Here is a 24,781-nt window from a genome sequence, read left to right as displayed (position 1 = left end):
CTCCTAGAGAGGTCTCCTCCGTTTCCTCCCTTTTCAGCCTATTATCCTCTATAAGATAAAAGGGTATAGAGCAGCCTTTGTGGATGGACTTCATAACATTAACTCGTAAATTCCAGGTGGCACCGAAACTCAACCCATGCTAAACTCAGTTTGCCTTGGTATTTTGTGGGCAGCTCCTATGGCACTGGATGAATCATGGGGAAAAAATCTCAAGTCCTTCTTCCATGTGCCAGGTCCTATTCTTACATGGGTCTGCCATGTGCAGTTACCAGTCAGCACCCGGCCCCCGGTTGGCTGTCCTGAAGCACTCACTATTAATAATCATTGCCACCATAATAAGTTCAGCTAGGAGATAAAATTAGGCAGTGAGTTAAAATCTAGCCTCGGCAATCCATGTCACCTTTCTTTCACAACTGCCCCACAGGAGAAAAACAAGCCATCACTCCATAAGATTCGGATGATGTTTCTCCTCATGAAGGCATGGATTTCTTTCAGTGAAGGAAATGTATATTTAATTGTTAGTGATGGACTGTGAAAAAGATCCATTTTCCATTTTTAAAGCTCTTTCCCTTGTTTGCCGTGTATTGTGATTGTTTACCATTCAACATGTGCAGCACTTTCTAGAACTTATTTTACAACCTAAATAGTTAATCTGGTCTTCTGGTAATACCACAATAATTCCTAAATTGCAGAGATGAAAAATAAGTCTAGACTTTGGTTACCCCTCCTAGAATTCTGTGTAATCGGTATTCTATTTCACACCTCCTACAGCATCAGATTGAGAGGCCAACACTTACATGCCCACCATGGATGGATGTGATGTTGTTTCCAGCTACATTTTTCATGAAGACAATTTGTCTTCCTTAATACCGTCCTTTAAATTTTTCCTTACATATTCTTGAGATCCATGTGAGATTAAGACAACAAATGAGAGCTGTTGGGAAAGGTGGTCTTTCCTTCTTGTTTTGAGTCACGTTTCCATGAGAATGAGGAACACTGGTGATGCTCCTTACAGGGACAGATAGGCAGAGAGAAGCTGGTTTTAGAATCTGCTGCTCAGACACAAATGCAGGCGCAACTGTGACTTTATTTTTGAAGTAATCATTTTGCAGCCCTTAAATGTGTTTTTGTTTGGATGCATGTGTTGACAACTGAACATCGGTTTATCCCTTTGTGGCACATCTTTTTAATTTTTTGAATCAACTCATCTTATCCAAAAAGAGAATCTGCTTGAGATCTCCGATGGTCAATGAAAAAAAATTTAGAGTCCCTTCAAAATGCCAAAAATTAAAGTATGATTTCTTTGGGTAGGTTTTCAAAAGGCTGGCATTTTAATAAAATATCCGGGGGGCCCCTGGGTAGCTCAGTCTGTTAAACATCTGACTTCGGCTCAGGTCATGATCTCACGGTTCATGAGTTTGGGCCCCACTTGGGGCTCTGTGCTGACAGCTCAGAGCCTGGAGCCTGCTTCTGATTCTGTGTCTCCCTCTCTCTCTCTGCCTCTCCCCCACTCATGCTTTCTCTCTAAAAAATAAATAAACATTTAAAAAATTTAAAAAACAAATAAAATAAAATATCCCGTTTGGGCTTTTTGAAATGAGGTGATGTAAGGAAGAGCGTAGCACACTGTTCCCTGTACAGATGGAATCCAGAGTCTTTGTTCTTTTGTTTCTTTTTAAATTCAGTGAACAACTGGAAGCATCCAGAAGAAAGGTCGTCCTTAAAACCAGCAATTTCTAGATTCTAAAAGGTATCACTGAAAATACATATTTTCGAAGTTCTTACAATGGAGTTTCAACCTTATGCTTCAGTAATTCCTTCTGATAAGTTCTTTCCTTTTGGGGAGATATTTCATGCCTCTGTATAAAATCCAGAACATGAAACCGATAACTTTATACTTAATACTTTATCAAGAAAGCAATACCTGTAAGAATTATTGAGTGCGTGGGGCGCCTGGGTGACTCAGTCGGTTAAGTGTCCGACTTCAGCTCAGGTCATGATCTCGCAGTTTGTGAGTTCGAGCCCCGCGTCAGCCTCTGTGCTGACAGCTCAGAGCCTGGAGCCTGCTTCGGATTCTGTGTCTCCCTCTCTCTCTGCCCCTCCCCGACTGGTGCTCTGTCTCTGTCTCTCAAAAATGAATAAATGTAAAAAAAAAAAAAAAACTTTAAGAATTATTGAGTGCATGGAAGGGTATTACCTTATCTGGGAGAGGTCATTTTATGTCAGAAGTATAAGGTTAATGAAGTGTTAAATTCTTTCAAGATATTTTTACATTCTTTATGCTTTCTAAGCCTACTGCTTAGAAGAGCTTAGAAGCATACCTTTGATAACAAATAAGACATTCATAGTAAACAGAAGTCCATTTCCCTTTTTTATCCTGCTTGAAAAAAGAAAGAGAGGAGTAAGAGAGAAGACAAGGCTTTCCAATCAAGACTGAAAATTAATATTAATTATCAAACATCTTAAGTCTAGTCTTTTATTTGCCCTGAGCAGGATTGAGATAAATTCTGAAATATCCCTGTCAACAAGGATTTATGAAATGAATCACCATGTTATTTCAACTTCAGTGTATTGTACAGAAGCCTTAGGATTTTGTTGTTATTGGTTTTAATGTTAGAGCAAGAATAATTTAAAGGCTCTATTTATTTAGATTCACTTCCCATTTCACCCAGTCTCTAACGGCTACTGAAACTTTGGGATTCCCATGAACTTTGGAAATTTGTTATGTCCACTTTCTTTTATTGTCAGGCCAAACAGTAAATGTTTATGGTTCCATGTGGTTCTTCTGTTAACACTGTGTGGTTCCTTCCTGTGCAAACTGCATTACACAGTACACTCTCTGATATCATCGCTCCTAGCTCTGGTAAGCCATTAGGCTACTTATTTATATCCTGTGCAGGGAGGGAGAAGGGATGGAACAAAAATTCAACTATTTGAAGTCAGGGAAGGAGCAAGATCAGTGAAGTCTGAGAATTGAAAAAGCCAGGCCCAGTTTGATAGGGCAAGTCTTGACAAAGATCAGGTGAATAGTAGTTAATGGTTCCTTGACCTGAACATGGAATGTCACCTGAGGTCCCAGGCAAGGTGAGCTCTCTTGAGTATGTGCTCCCTAGCATCCTGTTTTTTTTCTTTTATAACATATGTGACACTGGTATTTACATGTTCAGTGTCTTTGTTCCACACTAAATTCCATATCTTGTTAATTCCTGTAATCCTAGTGCCTAGGACATAGTATGTGTTCAATAAACACTTGCCAGATGAATGAATGTGAAAGGGAAGTAATGAATAATTGGAAATAGTATTTTTTTACAGTAACTATGGGCCAGCCATTTTTGTATATGTTTTTCACTTAATCTTCATGCCAACTTTATGAAGTCTTGCATTTGCATTATAGAAAAAAAGCTTTAAAAAAAAAGAAGAAGCTAAAGCACAAAGAGGTTTTCATTGAAGGTCTTGCTGCTAGTTGGCCAGTATTGAAACTCAGGTCTCCAACTCTTCAACCTATCCCCTGTCTGCCACACCACACTGTTGTTTAGTGGGTTTCTGTAAGGCACAAAAAATTTTTTTTTAATATATGAAATTTATTGTCAAATTGGTTTCCATACAACACCCAGTGCTCATCCCAAAAGATGCCCTCCTCAATACCCATCCCCCACCCTCCCCTCCCTCCCACCCCCCATCAACCCTCAGTTTGTTCTCAGTTTTTAAGAGTCTCTTATGCTTTGGCTCTCTCCCACTCTAACCTCTTTTTTTTTTTTTCCTTCCCCTCCCCCATGGGTTTCTGTTAAGTTTCTCAGGATCCACATAAGAGTGAAACCATATGGTATCTGCCTTTCTCTGTATGGCTTATTTCACTTAGCATCACACTCTCCAGTTCCATCCACATTGCTACAAAGGGCCATATTTCGTTCTTTCTCATTGCCACGTAGTATTCCATTGTGTATATAAACCACAATTTCTTTATCCATTCATCAGTTGATGGACATTTAGGCTCTTTCCATAATTTGGCTATTGTTGAGAGTGCTGCTATAAACATTGGGGTACAAGTGCCCCTATGCATCAACACTCCTGTATCCCTTGGGTAAATTCCTAGCAGTGCTACTGCTGGGTCATAGGGTAGGTCTATTTTTAATTTTCTGAGGAACCTCCACACTGTTTTCCAGAGTGGCTGCACCAGTTTGCATTCCCACCAACAGAAGGCACAACATTTTTGACAAGGGTTTGGTGTATGACCCCACGGCATAAGGATCTCTGAGTTGAAAATTGTGAAAAAGCAGTAGTCCCCCTTATCTGCGGTTTCACTTCCCGTGATTTCAGTTACCCACAGTCAACCCTGGTCCAGAAGCAGATGATTGTCTTTCTGACATGTCACCTGAAGGTCAATAGTAGCCCAACACTGTGTCACAATGTCCACACGATTCACCTCGCTTCACCTCGCATAGACCTTTGTCATCTCACAGCATCACAAGAAGTTTAAGTATCTCACAGTAAGATATTTTGAGAAAGAGATCACATTCACATGACTTGTATTACATTATGCAGTACAGTGGTTCTATGTTATTAGCAGTTATTGTTCATTTCTTACTGTGCCTAATTTATCAGTTAGACTTTATCATAGGTATGTATGTATAGGAAAAAGCATAGTGCATGTAGGGTTCAGTACTATCCTTGGTTTCAGGCATCCACTGGGCGTCTTGGAATGTACCCCCTCAGAATAAGGGGGGACTATTGTAACTCATTTACTCTCTGATTCAACTGAAGATATAAGACATATAAACAACAAAAGTTGAAACCAGAAATATTTTGGTATTTGAGAATGTCCTTGACATTTTGACATTAATGATCTAGTAGAAGAAGCAGACAAGTGTAATTCCATATGATGAGCAACAGGAGAGTGTGTGGAATGATCTGGAGAGGTGCATCACCCAAACTAGGCTAACTAACATTTGAAGGAAGAGTTGTTTTATGACGGCGTATTGCTGCCGAGCCTGAACAGCTTCAGCGTGGGTGGCCCCTGAGCAGCATCCCTAGATCCCACGTGTACATAAATCCCGGGTCCACACCAGCAGCCCACTCTGCACCCCCAGGCAAGGCAGCCATGTCAGGTTCTGGTGAGACCAGTGAGGCCAGAAATTGAGAGCAGAGGGCAAATGAAAGAGCAGCCTCAGGGACCGATCACAGCACAGCGGGACAGAGCCGAGCATGTGGGTGTGCTGATGAGGGCTGTGCTGAGTGTGCCCATGCTATGCAAGCTGTTGCGGTTTGTGTAAGAGAGACCCCTCCACTACTGTGTAAAAAATGAGCCAGAAAGTCCAGAAGCTTATGTAAGTTAATATAGGTCTATAGTGTGAGTGATACCCCATTGTATGTGGCACAATCTAAACACCCTTATATGGTGACTTCAGATACAGTGATCTTTTTGCTATTCCTTAAACACAGCGACCATACTTCAGGGCCTTTGCACTTGCTTTTCTTCTTCCTGAGATGTTCTTCCAGTAGATGACTCACTTCTGCATTTCCTTCATATCTCTGCTCATATGTCCCTTCTTAGGAAGGGTCTTTCCTGACCACTCATTATAAAATTGCAGACTGTGGCCCTGATCTCCATCATCCCTCTTACTCTGCTTTATTTTTGTCCATAGTCCATATCACTGCCTGACATGTTTTTCTTTGTTTACTGTCACTTCCTATAAGATTCATTAAGGACAGACTTGATTTTGTCCCCTGAAGTATCTCCAGTGTCTAGAAAATGGCCTAGCATGTAGTAAGTACTAAAAATTTATTTGTTAAATAAATGAGTAAATGTTATCTTTGCACACAACATAATAGCCCTATTTAAGTATATAGCATGTGATGTTATTACTGAATAAACAAAAAAGTTTTGACCTGATTCTCTTTGTTAGAATAATAGGAACTTAGGGGGTATCTATTCCAGCCTCCCACCCATGGCAGTAATCTCTCTGTCTCCCACATACCTGACTCTCAAACTTCATTGCAATACTGTGAAGAGCAGCTCACTAATTCACAAGGTGGCCCATTGTTGTATGGCACCCAAATCAACTGTGCTCAGAACTCCCCTGAGCATTCTTGAGCCTGTCCCACAAAGTGCCAGCTCCCTCAGTGTTGGGAGCGTGCATGTCTCACACACCCAGCACAGTGGGTGCCCCATACCATGCTGTTGAAAGAATGAATAAATCTGTACATTTTGGAGGGGGGAAAAAAACTTTAATATTCTCATTTTAACTTTCTTTGAAATGGATGCTAATTCAGATGTAGAAAAAATTTCGTAATCTCAATTTCCTTTGAAATGGGTGCTGATACAGACAGAGGTAGCAGTCATAAAAAGTACACATTGCAGTGAACTCCCATGGTGCCTGTCTTCATGCTTGCTCCTCCTCAACCCTTCTCACCCACACTGCCCCAAAACACCAAAATTGCTAGTGCTGACTTGTGTCTGGAACCCAAAAGACTCTTTTCTTTGTTCATAATGCATCTAAAACTCCACCCCTTGAGATAGCACGGTTCACTTCGAATTGCCGTGGAACATGCCTCATCTCCAGCCCCTCTCTCTAGCATTTTGAGACACGGCAGTGTTTTCCTCATCTGCATATGGGGCCTGGTAATGAAAAAAGAGTGATGGCCTCCCTGTGTGGGTTTCTTATGCTCCAGGCACTGTGTTAGTGTCCTTTCATACCTTCTCCCGGATCTTCAGAAGAACCTTGCAAGATTGATGTTGTGAATGAAGCAGTTCAGCCAGAGCACCAAGCTAGTAAATGTCGGCCACACGGCAAGCCCAGGTCTGCCTGTAAAGCAAACTCCACATCCATTCCACGAGTGCACAGTGTCAGGGGCTGATACATACTCTTCCAGAAGAATATGTCATGCTTACAATATGGAATCATATTTCTTATATTCGTTTTTATGTCTCTAAGTGTAACCAGTGTTAAAAATATTGAGAAAAATGTGTATTTGCTGTATGCAGATTCTAACACACACACACACACAGGTGGTTGGTGGCTGACCCTGTAACTTAAAAAACTGAGTGCCAGATTTGGTCATTCAGCCCTGGTCCACTTAGGACTCAGCTGTAGGAACAAATAATTTTTATAGCATAAGTGCATAATCTGTTTTCCCCATTAGACAAGCAGCATTTTCAGGTATCTTAAAGCCCCAGATTACTTGGCATTTTCATCTGTCTTTAGGAGCTCATCATGAACTGATTGATGATCTTTCATTTTATTCCAAATGTGAAGAAAATAGCAGCCCCTTGTGCATCATTTCATGGAAATATAATAGTAAAAGCCCCCGTCTATTCCCCTGGTGATATCAAAGTGGGTTGAATAGCTATTAAAAGTAGCTGGAAGTCTTAATAGTGCTTATTTTAAGCAGGAGAACATTTCTCATGCATTAAAGGAATCATTTATGATTTCCAGATGTTTAGGTTTTTTTCCTTTAATATATTTGCTAAAATAAATTTCCAGTTATTCTCCAAAGAAAATCTCTTGTACAGATCTGTGCTACTTGAGAAGGGTATTTGTGAGTAAACACTTGGGTTTATAATCTTAGGAGAGAAGGGAAAGGGACAATGGTTGGGCTTACCAGATGCCAAAAAAAAAGCAAGGTAAAAAAGAATTAATTTCAGGGCAAATTTTGTCAACATAAAATCACTTAGCTAAAACAGCCGCCTCTGGGAGAGGGTTTTCCCATCCCCCAGGTAGTCGAGCCGGGTGTAGGTGCCCCCAGTGAGCAAAAAACCAAGGGGAGCTCAGTATTCAGTACTCAGACTAGAAGAATAGTAGGAAAACAAGTGACAGTTTGATATTTGTTAAGATATAAATTATGCATTGCTGACTTGCCAGTTCTTGGCTTTTTACTTAAAAAAAAAAGTGCTCCCTGTGTCATTTTGGCTCATTTCCAGAGTCCGTATTCCTTACTGCTAGCCCAGATGAGCCGCCAAACCCCTGTGCTGTTTGAATTTGCGCAACAATGCTTTAATACCCAGAGCTCCTCCATAAATAGTCTGTCCTCCCCACACTCGGGGAGAAAACAACCACAGGAAATCTGGGAATGTGCAGCTAGCCCTGCTTAATTGATCTAAGCCTGCAGGGCCAGCAGGAGGGCATTCGTGCACACAGCCTCTGCTCCTGGCCTTGCCGGACTGTTTACCTACGGGGCAAAGAAGTCTGCACACAGGAGACACCATGTTGCTTCTACAGCCTTAGCAACGGCGGTAGCAGGATTTTTGTTGTTGTTTACCGTCTGCAGGGCTGTACTCCTTTAAGGAAACACAAACTCCTTTTCCCTCATTCCTGGCCGCAATCAGTAACCATCAAGACTGTCAGCTGCCTGCAGTTATCAGGAGGGGCAGCAGCTCTTGGAAATCCTCTTGTCTTCCTCAGCGGAAAAGTTAAAGGAGCATAGATGGACAGTGGCTTCTTGCATGCAGGTGGCCAGCCAGTATCCAGGGGGCATCAAACTATGATTTTGATTTCTGTGCTGGGTACACCCACAGCCTCAGCTTGGGAGGTTTCATCCAGAAGGAGTGGAACTGCTGCAGACATTTTTGGGTTTTGGTGAGCAGTAAGATATTTGGGGACATTGTGCTGTTATTGCAGAACCCCACAATGAAGATTCAGGAGCACTCCGGCATAACTGACACCAAACTGCAGAGGACCCAAGATGCCGATGAGCAGCAGGAGAGCTTTGTCTCCGAAGTGCCTGAGCTGGACCTGACTGCATTGTGTGACGAGAAGAGCTGGGAAGGTAGGGTCAGCCGCTATTTGGATGCTTTAATATTGGCAGAGCATATATAAAGTCGCATAAACGAGAGGCATATAACCACATGGACGTATGAAAACGATGGGTGTAGGAGTAACTGTGTTTCTAAATGACTGAAAATCCTTTCCCTGGCATAGAATGTGTCACGTTAAATGTTGCCAGGAGTAATTGCAATCTAAGAAAGAAAATGTGCTTGCCCTCTATCAGAGCGGCACCTTGCAGCCTTTTTTATTTCTTAACTCACCAGGAGTGCTGATTCAAGTGTTTTCCCTCTAGTAGTACCGAGTAGAGGACTAACGGATGGGTACACGTTTAGGACTTCATCTGGGCACCCCGCTTCTCTTCCCACTGCTCCACACCCACCATCTACCTCCTTCATTAAATCTCCTTCCTGTTTTTTCGAGAAAGATGCTTTGGCTTGCCTTGCTTCTATGATTGATTTTATGGATAGAATTTTTTTTTAAGCCAGGTTAGCCAGCCTAAGGGGTTTGCTCATCAAAGAGAACAATGAATAAAAAGTGCTTTGCTTGGAAGCATGTAATACAGTGTGTTAGATTGGTTTTTCTCGAGATTTTTGGCAAAACATTAGAAATTTACTTGTGAGGAAGAAGAGAGTATCCTCATCTTGTCCAAATTGTATTTCAGGAAGGCTCTGGCTGCTCTTCTTTCATTATCCATGTGTCTGCATCCAAACATGTATCAGCGTGTATCCAAAATGCATGCCCAGCCACCTCTGTGTAGTGTGTGTTTGGAGGCTACAAAGAGGGAGAAATTGTGTGCTTGGTTTCAGAACAGCAGCACAACTCAACACAGCGGCACAGAGAATTACAGCTACAGGAAATCAGTCCTTTTCCAAAGCACCTGGATTTCCTTGTCTTCTCCCCCACCCGTTTTTAAACCAAAAAGTACTCATTTGTAAATGAGCATAGATGAAGGACCAAAAGATGATGTAAACAGACCACAAGGTGAAAAATAACAATCCCATTATGCTCCTTGCATCCACGGCTTGGTGAAGCAAAAAACTTCAAAAAAAGCAAACTGTTTTTGTTCTAGTCCTCCCTCTTTGCAATCTAAGAAACGTGTTCTAGCCCCCTTTACCATGTAATTAGGCAGTGGGTCTGGGATTTTAAACGATCTTCCCAGCTCACGATACAGTCATTAGACAAAATTGCAGGGTGTTTTGTTTTGTTTTTAGTTTAAGTGATATATTCCTGGATAGTATTTTATTGTTCTTCTTTTGTTTTCGGTACTTTGGAAGAATGAGGTGTGTTTTAAATTCGTACATTAAGAACAACCCCTCCCCGAGGGTGGGTGATGGGTATTGAGGAGGGCACCTTTTGGGATGAGCACTGGGTGTTGTATGGAAACCAATTTGACAATAAATTTCATTTATTGAAATAAATAAATAAATAAAAACAACCCCTCCCCTTCAAAAAAAAGTCCCACAGTAGCCACTGCTACCCAAATAAAAAAGCAGTACCCAAAACAAATGTTGTATTTGGGTTTCAATAATAAGGTCTCTTCACATCAGAAACAAAACTTTAGACAAAAAAAACCCTAGGATTTTGGGACAGAATTCAAATTAGCCACATGATCTTGGTGTATTCAGTAAAGGGACAGGTAGATTCTTCCTCCTCTTGAAATGGACTCAGTTTGATTATTCTTATCTTGGTCAATCATAAATTTGCGATCTCTTCCAGCATATTTTAAGAAACGAGTATGAAAATCCTCTCCAGTATGGTTGAAAGCTAACTTACAGTTTCTTTAAAACTGTTTTATTATTTAATGTAAAGAATTCTCTTCTAGATAAAAGAATCAGCATTTTATGTTGTGTTGGGAAACGAGATAGAATTTTTAAAAGCTTATTGGGAAAAAATACAATAGGCTTGGAAATACTAATTGTATTACCCATGTAATTAATGAAGGGATTTGTTTTAACTTTTTTTGCCAGTTACTGTGTTAGTGGCTGAACTTGCATATCTTGAAAATGTACATGGATTCATTTCAAGGCCGTTTTCATCATTTGATTACTGTTTTCAGTGGCCGTTTTTTATTGTATATTTATTTTAAATTTCCAAATTACATTATAATAGTATAGTCAAAATAAAGGAATCGTATATATACACACACACACATACACGCATAATATACATGCTATATATATATATATATTATATATATAGCATGTATATATATATATATTATATATATATATATGGCTTCAGTAAGAAACGAACAAAATGGTAGCTTTGCAGTATGGAGTCCACTTTGCACTAATTTAAACTGTGAATGTGAAACCAATGCAATAAAATGTAGAAATGGAAGTCATTGTTACCAAAATCCTATGAGCCAGCATCCAACTGTAAGTCTCCAAGTCACTACACGGTGTAGCCTCCTGTTTTGGGTTGGCTTGTCTGTTCCCTGTTCTCACACCTTAGTTCATACCCTCTCACTCATATGCCATCGCAGAACACCAGGTGAGGCAGTGCTCACTGAGCAGCCTGCCAGTACTAGCCCCAGAAGCATATGCTGCCATATGGCAAAGCTGTTCTCTGGCTTCGGGGGCATATTCTATCAGGGAAACAAAAAAGGAAATGAAACTAATACAGATTCCACAGGCTAGGATCAGAGTCTAATCATGCTTGTCGGCAGAGAAGTAATACGTGCTTTTTCTTTTCTTGTTTTTCTCTATATGTACCTATGTATTAGGGCACATTTTTTATCTATCCACATGGCATTATTTTTTTTTCTACTTTGCCAAATTAAATGAATATACAAATCAAATGTACTATTATTTGTTACTTAAAATCCTTCAGGGGCGCGTGGGTGGCTCAGTCGTTTGAGCATCCAGCTCAATCTCAGCTCAGGTCTTGATCTCACGGTTGTAAGTTCAAGCCCCACATTGGGTGCCACGCTGGGCATGAAACCTACTTTTAAAAAAAAGGGGGTGGGGAGGAAAGCCCTTCAGAGGCAGTCATTAGACACCTCTAATTGCTTAATTAGAATGTTCCTAATCACCCAATTCATGTTGATTTGGAGGGTACCATTTGTGGAGGATGAGGTTTAAACCATCAGCAATTCTACTAACTTTGTCATAGTGAGATTAAGTTTAAAAGAACATTTTTAAAGGGTATAAAATACTTCATATTTCCTATTTATCACTACTTATCAAAAATAACTTCAGAAAAGAAATGCTTTAAAAGAATGATGAAGAAGCAAGGGATCTTAAAGATCTTTTGACTGAAACCTCCCATTATACAGATAAGAAAACTGAGGCCAAAAGAAGCAAAATGATGATTCGAGATAACAAATCTCCTGACTTCCTCTCTGAGGCCTCTTTCTCAGCAATTCCAGTTATGTATCCTGGCAGGCAGTAGGCCATAATGACTAAGAGCCAGGCACACCGAGGGTTCAATCATGGCTCTAATACTTTGTCGCTTTGTGGACATGTTAGTAAATGTGTTAACAGTTTCAGCCTCAACTTCCCTATTTTTAGATAGGTGTAACAGCAGACGATAATGAGTAACAGAGTACTATTCATTTAGTAAGTTTGTTGCAAGGATTAAAGGATCTAATAGATGCAAAGTGCTTGGCATAGTATAGGAACTTAACAGGCACTATGTGAGTGTTAGTTGATATTATTACTATCTTCTGTAAATGTTTCCAAGTATGGTTTCAAGAAAAACCAGCCTGAGTTTGACTTCTTTGAAACCAGAGCCCAGTTCTGTCTGATGATAGTGCGTGACTCTGAACACAGAAAAGAAGCCCATAGTTACTGGATCCTCCACTGATTACCAAGGACAAATACCAAACCAACCTCCGTGTGTGTGTGTGTGTGTGTGTGTGTGTGTGTGTGTGTGTGTGTGTATGAATAAGACAGACAGACAGACTCTGGATTAGGGAAATGTTACATTGAAAAGGCCTCAGCTAGGTCGTTAACAGGGACTCCAATGCCCTGTCAGATGTGGAAAGAATAGAAGACAGGTAGCAAAGTGAATTAGTACCTGATTAACAACAGTACTTAAATGTGCAGATACATGGATCAAAGTTGGCACAAATGGGGGTATTCTTATTAGGAAAGTCCTCAGCTCTAGTCTGTTCCATATATTTTATTAATGACTTAAATAGAACAAGTGGGGGCCTACTTACTAAATTTGCAAATAGAGACAAAGCAGATATATGAAAATTAAGGATGGAATTTGAATTGACAAAGCTGACTACTAAGGCTCCTTGTAACCCAGATTATTTGAAGGATTTGTTAGGACTACCATTGTTGTCAAGTTAAGTTTTGTAACACAAAGGAAACCGTTATAATAGGATTTCCCCAGTAAATACCCTCTACATCTTCCTGTGTCTGGGATGTACACAGACCTCCTGACACCACTCAGGAGCCACCCTGAAAGGCGGGCGGTATGACATCGTGCCAGGAAGCGATGACTCAAAATAGCACAGAGTTGGAAATGAGATATGGAAAACATCAGCTCCCTTAATTCTGGCAGATTTATCAAATAAATCATCTTAGCAGCCACTTGTCTTTTGTAGAGCAAATGGATCCAGCTGGCTAAGCAGAGTGTAGCTATATCTCAGTGACCACATTCATATTACTCAGAACTATGTTTCTTCTTCCCACAGTGAATTTCCCTTATTTCTGTGTGTACTGTAGTGTCTGAACTGGGACTCCCCTAGGACCTTTTTTTTTTTTTTTTTTTTTTTTTTAAGGTAGCTTTCATCTCTTTTACTTCTGACTTGCTCTGATGTCAGCCGTCCTGGTGGGTTAATTTTTCATAGAGAGACATGCCATATTTATGGTCAGAGTTCTTTGTGACAAGACACGTGGCTAAAATCACTGTACCTAAGGAATTCTGGTCTAGATATAAAGCTGCATTTGTTTTATGTGGTGCTTTAAGATGAAAATCTAATTTGAAGCATCAAATCTTTTCTGTTTTCCCTTTGGATAATTTTCTTGAGATATCTTCATCCATTTCATTGCTCTTGAATTACTGCTGAAAACATAAGCTATTTCCCAAACTAGGAATGGGGTATGGCAATGAATATATGCTCAAAACAGTCTCTAGGCGGACGATCACTCTCTGAACACACTGTCATTTACTACATTGTTGTTATTCAGTTCTTCTTTGTCCAGGTAAGTGTCAATTATCAAAACATGAGTAGGCCTTGTATTTTTAGATCATTTCAAACTAAAACAGAGGAATAGTTGGTTTTATTGATTGAGTTATATTGCACTATATGTTCTAAACTATAAGACCATATAGAATAAAAGGAAAGAATGAGATCTTGCCATTTGCAACAACATGGATGGACCTAAGAGGGTATAAGGCTAAGTGAAATAAGTCAGAGACAGACAAAGATCATATGATTTCACTCATGCAGAATTTAAGAAACAAAACAAATGAACAAAGAAAAAAAGAGGCAAACAAAAAACAGATTCTGACAGACAAACTGATCATTGCCAGAGGGAAGGTGAGTAGAGGGAATAGGTGAAATAGATAAAGGAGATGAAGAGTACGCTTATCTTGATGAGCACTGAGTAATGTATGGAACTGTTGAATGTTATACACCTGAAACTAAGATAATACTGTATGTTAATTATACTTCAATTTAAAAAGTACATGAATAAATCCATGGAAACCAAAAGAGAGAGAAAGAGGAGAAACACAACCATTTCATTTCATTTTGCCTGGGTGAGAAACTTCACTTTTGTTCTACATGCATACTAATGATGCAGCGTAACCTTTTATTTTTAAGGTTGAAATTCAGAATGGTTTTACATTTCTCACTTTTTAGTGAATGCATTTATGCTAACTCTATCCTTTAAGAGAAAATGTCACCCATAAGCTAGAATTGCTTCCACTTTGTATTTCATATATACCACTGGTGATGTTAGGAAAAGGACACATTGGGACATCTTGTCAGTGAAGTGAGTGGTCAAGAATGGAGCTGTGTTAAGAAAAGGGAAATCTGATGAATGGCCCCATGTTACCCACAAAGGATAACATAACTCTGTTCCACAATTAGTATTTTATAGTTAATTCGGGATCACGATATATTTTTTTACTGGAGACATTGTTTGGATAATGGTCACAGACACACACTCTTGTTTCAGACACAGTTTAAAACTGAAAGATTAGTTCTATTTCTCTTTTTTTTTTTTATGTTTGTTTATTTTTGGGAGACAGGCAGAATGCAAGCGGGGGAGGGGCAGAGAGAGAAGGAGACACAGAATCCGAAGCAGGCTCCAGGCTCCCAGCTGCCAGCACAGAGTCTGACACAGGGCTTGAACTCACAAGCTGTGAGATCATGACCTGAGCCGAAGTCGGGCACTTAACCGACTGAGCCACCCAGGTGCCCCAGTTGTTCTATTTCTAAAGAGACATTCTGCTAGGTTCAGACAAACTCAAGGACTTCAGGATCTGAGGTGACACCTTTTTAAATTGTGATGAGTCGAAATGTCAAACTGGCCAATGTCAACTGGCATATGGCCCATATGCCAATATCAATATCAGACTTTGCTTTGCCGGTGCCCTCTGTCCCCTGCATGCCACCTTGGCCTCCACACCCCCCCCCCCACCGTGTTTTGCTCCTTTGCCACTCTGGGGTGAAGTTATAGCCTGCTGCAACACTGTGTAAGCCATCTTAACCCTTTCCCTGCCTGCCTCCACTGATACTACTCCTTAAAGAAAATTGCTGCTGTCTTCTGAAATATCATGAAAAGATACAGTCTAGCCAGCTTAATACTTCCATTTTCTGCAGCTTACTCCATTTTTCTTATTCCTCTAGGGGTTACTTTCCACTGACTCTCTCCTTCCCTCACCCCTCCATCCATTTTCTGTTCTTTTCTGCCAGCAGTTTGGAGCTGCTTGTATCTGAGCCCTGACACCTAGGAGGAGCTTGCTGCAAGATTTAGTGCATATGAGGGGAACTCCTGGTCCCCCCCAGCTTTAGTCAAGTACATCTACCCACGTGTTCCCTGCCACTTTGGGAGATGAGTGGACAAAAATCTGTCTTTAACATTGCTTTCCTTTTTAAAAATAATTTGTATTACCACCTGAGTTCCCAGATAACTTCATTCTCTTTAAATGTTGAGACCCTACAGATGTCATTCTACCTGAGGTTAATTTTTTTTAAGTGATGTGCTTACCTCTTCTGCTGTGGGGTCTTCAAAAACGTCACAGTCATCCTTGTTATTGGAGCATCTGGCACATACTAAACTGAAGCGCTTTCCTTCAAGTCAGGAGATCTAGTGTTAGTCCTAACTCTTGTCATTGATTAGGTATTTGCTCTTAAATTCATTGGGTTTCACCTTCCTTATATGTTCTCTGTTTGACTGAATCCATGGTTCTCAAATCTGAATGCATGTAGGATCTCTTGGGCAGCTTTTAAAGTGTGTGTGTGTGTGTGTGTGTGTGTGTGTGTGTGTGTGTGGAGGGGCAGGTAGTATATCTGGGCCCTCTCCTGAACATTCTGTTGAGTTGCGTGGTTGACAACCTGTGCGTTAGAGGTTTCACATATCTCCCTTTGGGATGCTAACATGCAGCCAGGGCTGAGAAATCGCTAAATTAGATGATGTATGAAATTTCAACCAGCTCTAACGTTCTATGATTATAATATAATGCTTTTAAATAAAATACTGAGTAGGTACTTGTTTAAGATAATTTTGTAGATTTTATAAACACTTTGATAGATGGAGGAACAAATGTTACATGATTCAAGCTCTAGGAATCCCAAACTTTCAGAGCATGGCCAAATTCTAGCCTTGTATAAATCACAGTAATCCATAAGTGTACTTAAGGCATAACTTTTTTTTTTAATGCAGGGAGTACTACAAATGAAATACCCTACATCATCTGAGATCTATCTTTAAGATCTGGTAGGACTTTTTTAATGAAAAAAGGAATATATTGAGGTGGGTCTTGAGGGAAAGAGAAATATCACTATTCCCTCCAAAAATGACAAATCAGGAGGTTGTATTGAGTATGGTTTTTCTCCTTAAAGACTAAAATAATTTGTACAGATTTATCCTTTGCAAGCCATTCTTCTTTGTGTTTTTGACTAATCTGTGTAAGCACCTTACTTTAACTGTAGTCTTGAGCAGCTTCTGAAGTTTCAAGTGCAAAACATGCATCTTAAATGTGCTAATCCCAGCGCTAAGCAGAAGCACATGAACAGCTTACTGAAAGACCCAAATGGAAGTCCAGACTAGGTAAATGGGCTCTCACAAGATGAATTTGACTCTCTGGTCATTTCACTGATGGATACATATCCATGACGCCAAATACCTCTCTTGCTGACGCACTTGCTTTTCTTCTCCACAATGCCCTCATGTGAACACGTTCTCATCCCCTTCTCTTTTGAATGCAAGTGAGGACAGAGCTAGAAGGTAGATGAAGGTTGTCAGATCTATCGATGATTTCTGTTGGGGTGTAGCACCCTTCATCTGCACCTGAAATCTGAAGTGAGAGGTTGTTCAGTGCCTCCCAAATCCAGTGCATCCTAAACCATTCAGAAAACTTAGGGAACAATTATGCTTTCTTTCTTTCTTTCTTTCTTCCTTTCTTTCTTTTTTAAATTTAAATCCAAGTTAGTTAACATATAGGGTAGTCTTGGTTTCAGGAGTAGAATTTAGTGATTCGTCGGTTACATACACCACCCAGTGCTCATCCCAATAAGTGCCCTCCTTAATGCCCATCACCCACTTAGCCCATCCCACCACCCAACACTCTGGAAACAATTTGCTTTTATGAGTGGTTTTGACTTCTTACCCTCTGTATTTTCCAGAGCCAGTCCCTACCTTCTCGTGGCAGCAGGAGAACGTGGACTCCGACGAAGCGCACCTCTCCCCGCAGGCTGGGCGCCTGATTCGTCAGCTCCTGGATGAGGACAGTGACCCCATGCTCTCTCCTCGGTTCTACGCTTATGGGCAGAGTCGGCAATACCTGGATGACACAGAAGTGCCTCCTTCTCCCCCAAATTCCCATTCTTTCATGAGGTATGTCTGTGTTGCTGGTAAGCAGTTGCATCATCGCCATAACATTAGAAAGAATAGGAATGGTGTTGATGGCTAGTAATTTTTTAAGTTACATTGTAAGTCTTTGGAAGAACCTATGGGGAATACTCCATCCCAGTATGCAGGCCCCATTGTAATTTTTCAATTGGCCCAACTATATCACCACATACTGAATTTCCATTAGCACATCCTTTCCAAAGCTTATCTAAAATGTGGGGTCTGCAGCACATAGTTTAGTACTACCTTTGCTAATCGTAAATGTGAGCAAGAGAAAGACCTATTTAATAAATGGGACATCTAGAGCCCAGGGTCACAAAGTGAACTGGTAGTCAACTTTTTCTTATTCAAGAGGATGGAGACCTTTGGGACCCTCTCCCTCCATGCTGCATCCCCTTCCCCAAGCCCCACCTGTCAGGCAGTGAGTTCCCCACGCTGTGCCCCTCACAGGCGACGGAGCTCCTCTCTCGGGTCCTACGATGATGAGCAGGAGGACCTGACGCCTGCCCAGCTCACGCGACGGATTCAGAGCCTTAAAAAGAAGATCCGAAAGTTTGAAGATAGATTTGAAGAAGAGAGGAAGTACAGAGTAAGTGCCTCCTCGCAGGGTTCTCCCTGTCCCCTCCTGTCCCCTGACATGCTGACATGCCAGCCTGTCAGCAGCTCAGAGAAGTGATGAAAGATTAAGGGAGATTTCTATGGACCTTAAGACAAAAAGGCAGTAAAAACTGGATGGGAAACCCTGATAAGTCCCAAACATCATGTATCAGCATTTTCCTTGTACAGGGTATTCTTACAAATAATTGAACGTTGTAGTCGACATCTTATACATTTATCCATGAAAAGGAATGGGAAAAATCATTAAATGATGTCTTCTAGTTGGCTAAAACTTCATTCAAGATTATCTTCTAAAATTTCATTAGCGTTGACCTCATTCTACTCTCAGATCTATCTTAGCATTGCCCCCAAGTGCAGCAAAAAGGCATTTGCATGGTGATTGCAGTGTAAAACCTACACCCCTCTGCTTTCTGTTCTGTTAGCCTGATGGCCTGAGCCCTACAACTCATGAAAACAGGCCATGGACCTCATAGAAATTCACCATTTTGCCTCTGAGGAATTCTTTGAAAGCATCAAAAATAACCAGATGTAAAGAAAGACAGTGGAATCACACCTGTGACGTTTGCTGTGATTGTTCATGTTTAATTTCTTTTTCCAGTGGGACTCAACTTTCCCTTCCTCTTTAAAACAAACTCATCATCAAACTTTTCTTCTTTTTCCTGCCCCAGTTTGAAAACATTTATGTTAAATTTTCCCTTTCTCAGCCTTCCCACAGTGACAAAGCAGCCAATCCAGAGGTTCTAAAATGGACAAATGACCTTGCCAAATTCCGGAAACAACTTAAAGGTAGGTAAAGTTCTAGACCCATGGCATGGCTTCTGTAAGACATGCCACCTGCAGAATTCATGATCTCACCACATCCTGACCACGGGCTGAAGTATTTCAGAAAAGACCAGTTCCTTAACACTGCTTCCCAGTGCATGTGGTGTTCAGGGGACACCTTGCCCATGTCTGTCCATGGTCTCTATCACAGGTCAACTCAGATCAGCTAAGATGCAAATTCTGAAACATTTCTCCAATTCCCTAAATCACGAATTTAAGGATGATGGTTTCAAGTCAACACTTACTAAAGTACCAAGGTTTTATTTGCTGTGGTGTTAGGAGAAGACCTATAAACACAGATGTCTATGAAAAGAATTTGGTCCTTGTCCCTCAAAAAGCATGCTGTCTTTTAGGAGACAGTCATAAACAACCAAATAGAATAGAAAGGGAAAGTAATTCCAAAACGAGGGATGTAAGTTATTGAGAAAAAGTTGGCCAGCAGTTGAGTGCTGAATCAGTAAGTACCTATAAACAGTAAGGGAGAAAGTATAGGAAACGTCTGTCACATTCTGAGAACAGCAAACCTGTTGGTGTGGACAAAGCATGGATGTTACATAGCTAAAGCTTTCCCAGGAATTTGGAAAACATTCCAGATAATCCAAGAAAACATGAGCATTTTTTCAGGCTTTTACATAATAACCCAAGGATTTTAACTACTGATATAATTAGATACTTTCTTTCAAAAAGATGGGGCTAAACAGTTATTAACAACACAGAAAAGCAATCTGGGTTCAGCAGACATCAATTCTCATGTATCACCACCCCCAAATCTTTTCAACTAGAGTCAAAACTAAAGATATCTGAAGAGGACCTAACCCCCAGGATGCGGCAGCGAAGTAACACGCTCCCCAAGAGTTTTGGTTCCCAGCTTGAGAAAGAAGAGGAGAAGAAGCAAGAGCTCATGGATAAAGTAATAAAGCCCAGCGTTGAAGCCACACTGGAATCCATCCAGAGGAAGCTCCAGGAGAAGCGGACAGAAACCAGCCGTCCTGAGGACATTAAGGTGTGGCGATTTGGTGAAGGCCCCAGCTAACTGCTAGTCCTAAACCATTCCAGTCAACATGGTAGGAACATAGGGCCTGACACATGGGTCCCAATGGGAAGAGAGATGTGGTGACACCTTTGCAGACCTCCCACACCCTCATCTTCCACACTCTTAGATGCCTAGGGAGGCTGCTGAAACAGCTTTCGAGTGTTTTCACTGGAGGTACTTTGGTTTATGACTACAAACTGGAAGCAGAAAACTCTATTGTACAGATCACAGAAGGACCTCATTCAGGCTAACAGACGGTTTGATGAGTCTGAAGTAGAAGGATTATAGACAGAGCTTTGGGACCTTGTGATTTGTGACTGTAGTCACTGCTTGGGCCATTGAGCTGACCCCCATGTGCCTCGCTGCCTTGCTTACCTCAGTATTCAGCGTACCTTTGCTGCCACATGGGAGATGCAAGTAGTTGATGATGCCTCGCCTGTGCTATCCATATTTCCAGTAAAAGAGTCAGGAAGAGCTCATTCCTAAGTGAGCTTTGAATAGAGCTCAAGGAGCTATTGTATGATGATTCTCTTTAACGTTACTTGAGAAAATTTGTTTAAATAAAGAAGTTGGGATGTTCGTAAATGTTTCCCCCTCTTTCATTTCTCTATCCTTGTGTTTATTCAGGATATGACCAAAGACCAGATTGCTAATGAGAAGGTAGCTCTGCAGAAAGCTCTGCTATATTATGAAAGCATCCATGGACGGCCGGTATGTGAATGTACTGAATTTTCTGATGGGGGGTGAACTCTTTGGCCTTAGAAATGAATCTTCTGTGTACAGTATTGTACACTTGAGTTTTCCTGATGTTTATCAGATTATTACATATTTTCACCAGAACTAAGCTTTCCAAAGACTAAACTGATAAGAGCCTTCCACTCTCAAGCAGTTGTGGAGTTTGAGCTCCAAAGACAAATTAGTTTGCAGCTAACATTTAGTCACTTGTGTTTGGCTTCAGGGGGACAGTGATAGAGGGGTGTAGATTATAGATTATAGCACAGAGCCCTAGAAATTTCCCTGGCCTCAGATCTGCCCCTACAAGTCATGACGGGCTCTAGGCATTCTTATCCATAAAATGAAGGTGTTAAACTAGTATGATCTACCCTAGAATTCAGTCTCTCTTCAGTGTAGTTGCAACCAGTGTTTATCTGTAGAGAAATTTCAGCCATCGTCCTGAACCAAAAGTGTGAGGAGTCCAAAATATGGCTTTGCCTTTTCACAGCAACAGGAAGCATTTGAAGAGATTTGTTATTCAGCAAGCATGTTTATTGCATGTTTGTTGTGAGTCCTGGGAGAGACTGTGGCCCAATAGGCTTCTGCTTTATTCCTTAAGGAGCTTGTAATCAGATATCTTTGTCAGTTACTCCTAGTGACCTTCTGTTAAGAGTGTTGCCAAGAACCCAACAAAACAAGTTCTTAAGAGCAGGTGTTAAAGAAGCATGAAGTTTATATTCCCAGAGGATTTTTATATAGCCAAAATGCATAGATCTCTTCTGCAGCCACAGCCCTGGCTATATAACAGAGATAGTATTTTCATGTAAAATACACTCTTTTGAATAAAGACTTGTTTCCAGACTAGAATTGCACTAGACTCTAAGATCTGTGAGGGCAGGAATTCTGGGTTTTGTTCACCGAGCAGTGCACCTGGTCCTCAGCATCTAGCACAGAGACCTGATACATACTGTGTGCCCAATGAACTGTCTATAGATTGCATCCTCCATGGTATTTTGGTTCTGGATTTATCAGGTTTAAATTAAAAAAAAAAAAAAAAGCTGGAGCTGCTGCTGATTGATTTGGCTGGCCTGTCCCAACAGCGGAAAAATACTGGTGCTCTGGGATAATGGTTCTGTTTCAAGTCAAGTTTTGTTTTGGATTTTTTAAAGGCATTGAACCAAATAGTAAATGCACTGGAGCTCAGATATATTGTGAAACTTTGTCCTTTTCTCCTGGAGGACTCAGCACTTGTAGAAGTGAAACTGAAATCCTTCTAGAAGAGAGAGACCCCTTCTCCACAGTCGGCTCAGAGGCTTTTAAGTACAGCTCTCCTCATGGCCGACAGGTGGGCAGGACTCTCGTGCTTTCCTTCTCCAGCGTTCCTTCTCTGCTCGTGGTGTATATTTACATACGACATTGATAGACTCCTTTAAAGACTTCCTTGCCTGAGGCCTGAGATCTCTCAGCTGCTTTCTCATCCTAATCTTTACTGCCACTTCAGGCGCTTGTGTGCCAGATGTTTGTTGCTCAGAGTTGGGCACAGATCCTCTCATTCTGCCTGGCCTGAGGCCATGTACGTGGACTGGGATAGGAAGACCTAGATTCAGAACCCAGCCCTACTGAGACCAGCTCTGTTGGCTTTGAGCTACTGTGGTAACCTCAGAGATGTCTGTTCTAGGTTGTCATGGAGACTGGCTGACAGACACACACGCACACATTTACCTGTGGGCTGTCTGGCCTGAGTAGTGGGACACAGTGGCTTGGTAGCAGATTTAGGGGTGCCCAATCAATGATGTTTTCACTTTTGCTACAAGTATCTGTTCTGCTGTCTACGGCCTACTTCTTATTAAATGATGGAACCAGGAGAAAGAACACAAATTTTTTTTAGCACTCTTATCATTAGGAATGTGAAATCTTAGATCTTGGCCCTGCTTTGTTATTCCCTTTTCTTTCATGGTTTTTTTAGATGTTGGAAAAACACCCTTTTGGGTCCAGATTTTAGCATCTCATAGGGCAGGAAACAAGTGCTCTAGAACTTTGAGTGGCATTAGTTGCTGGTTCGCAGTCAGACTGTCTGCCTCCCTCTGGAACATGATGCTCCAGCCTCCTCACAAAAAGCAGAGTTCATTTGATATCTGGCCAGTGTGAATATCAAAGAGTGAACTTTTCATTCTTAGATCTGTGATGTTACCGTGGACCCTGAACTGTAAATACCATTTGGGCAAACTCTTCTTAGAAGAAAAATACATGTATTCCCAGAGCTAAACTTTCATTCCAAATCCTAGCTGTTGTTGGTTTTTTTTTATTTTGTTTTGTTTTGTTTTTCGTTTGTTTGTTGTTGTGGGTTTGTGGGTTTTTTTGCTTTTTTGGGGTTTTTTTTTCTTGTTTTTTAGAAAAGCAGGTGCTCAAAGCTCATGGGTTTTTGCTGAGTCTACAAATTCTGATTTGAAAGGACAACGAATATCAAAATCACAGACCAAAACAGTTGTCTGCTGCTTTGTAGATTTTTTTAAACAAGGCTGTTTGCTTTAACGGCGCACTCTACAGATTGACATGTGTATGAAAAACAAAAACACTCATTTACATAAATCTCTATTAATTATTAGGAAAGCATGTCCTTTTTAACATTTAAGGACCAGTCTCATCGAAGTCCATGTCACAGGAAGTACAACACATAACTATATGTCACTGTATTACCTTTGTCAACCATACCTTTATGGTAATGTAGAGGGGAAGGAAGGAGTTGCTTGCTCACAACTTCTAGTTTCTTCTTGATGCTGTTCCTCATCAGTAGATTTTAATGTTGTATTTTAATACCTTGGGAACTAACATGACCCTAAACACACTATGTTCAAATTTGAATGCAAACTCTGAAGCTTTATGTAAATACTTCCCTCTGGTTATCTGCTGTTCAGGACTATCTTCTCTTTGCACAGTCTACCATTTTTTTATCAATTAGTTTAACTTTATATATATATTAACATATATGTGTGTGTGTGTGTGTGTGTGTTTGTGTGTATAATTTATTGTCAAATTGGTTTCCATACAACACCCAGTGCTCATCCCAACAGGTGCCCTCCTCAATGCCCATCACCCACCCTCCCCTCTCCCCCACCCCCCATCAACCCTCAGTTCTCAGTATTTAAGAGTCTCTTATGGTTTGCTTCCTTCCCTCTCTATAACTTTCCCCCCTTCCCCTCCCCTCTGGTCTTCTGTTAAGTTTCTCAGGATCCATATATGAGTGAAAACATACGGTATGTCTTTCTCTGCCTGACTTATTTCACTTAGCATAATACTCTCCAGTTCCATCCATGTTGCTACAAATGGCCAGATTTCATTCTTTCTCATTGCCAAATAATATTCCATTGTATATATAAACCACATCTTTATCCATTTGTCACTTTATGGACATTTAGGCTCTTTCCATAATTTGTCTATTGTTGAAAGTGCTGCTATAAACATTGGGGTACAAGTGCCCCTATTATGCATCAGCACTCCTGTATCCCTTGGGTAAATTCCTAGCAGTGCTATTGCTGGGTCATAGGGTAGATCTGTTTTTAATTTTTTGAGGAACCTACAAACTGTTTCCCAGAGCTGCTGCACCAGTTTGTATCCCCACCAACAGTGCAAGAGGGTTCCCGTTTCTCCACATCCTCTCCAGCATCTATAGTCTCCTGATTTGTTCATTTTAGCCACTCTGACCGGCATGAGGTGGTATCTCAGTGTGGTTTTGATTTGTATTTCCCTGATGAGGAGTGATGGTGAGCATCTTTTCATGTGCCTGTTGGCCATCC

The 24,781-nt window shown here is 40.9% G+C and overlaps 1 protein-coding gene across 3 annotated transcripts in view; it reads left to right on the top strand.

Annotated features, from left to right (window-relative positions):
- FAM13A (family with sequence similarity 13 member A) overlaps window positions 1-24,781 on the top strand; it is a 330,318-nt gene that overhangs the window by 280,270 nt on the left and 25,267 nt on the right. For all 3 annotated transcript variants that reach the window (XM_049630875.1, XM_049630874.1, XM_049630876.1), the window contains 6 exons: window positions 8,616-8,763; window positions 17,575-17,785; window positions 18,251-18,389; window positions 19,123-19,204; window positions 20,023-20,243; window positions 20,901-20,984. In XM_049630875.1, coding sequence (XP_049486832.1) covers window positions 8,616-8,763; window positions 17,575-17,785; window positions 18,251-18,389; window positions 19,123-19,204; window positions 20,023-20,243; window positions 20,901-20,984 — 885 coding nt within the window. The remainder of the gene's footprint in view (window positions 1-8,615; window positions 8,764-17,574; window positions 17,786-18,250; window positions 18,390-19,122; window positions 19,205-20,022; window positions 20,244-20,900; window positions 20,985-24,781) is intronic.

This window comes from Panthera uncia, chromosome B1, assembly GCF_023721935.1.
Source record: "Panthera uncia isolate 11264 chromosome B1, Puncia_PCG_1.0, whole genome shotgun sequence".
Classification (NCBI taxonomy): domain Eukaryota; kingdom Metazoa; phylum Chordata; class Mammalia; order Carnivora; family Felidae; genus Panthera; species Panthera uncia.
Note: the sequence above shows the minus strand (reverse complement) of the source record. Positions and strands in the feature narration are given on the sequence as shown.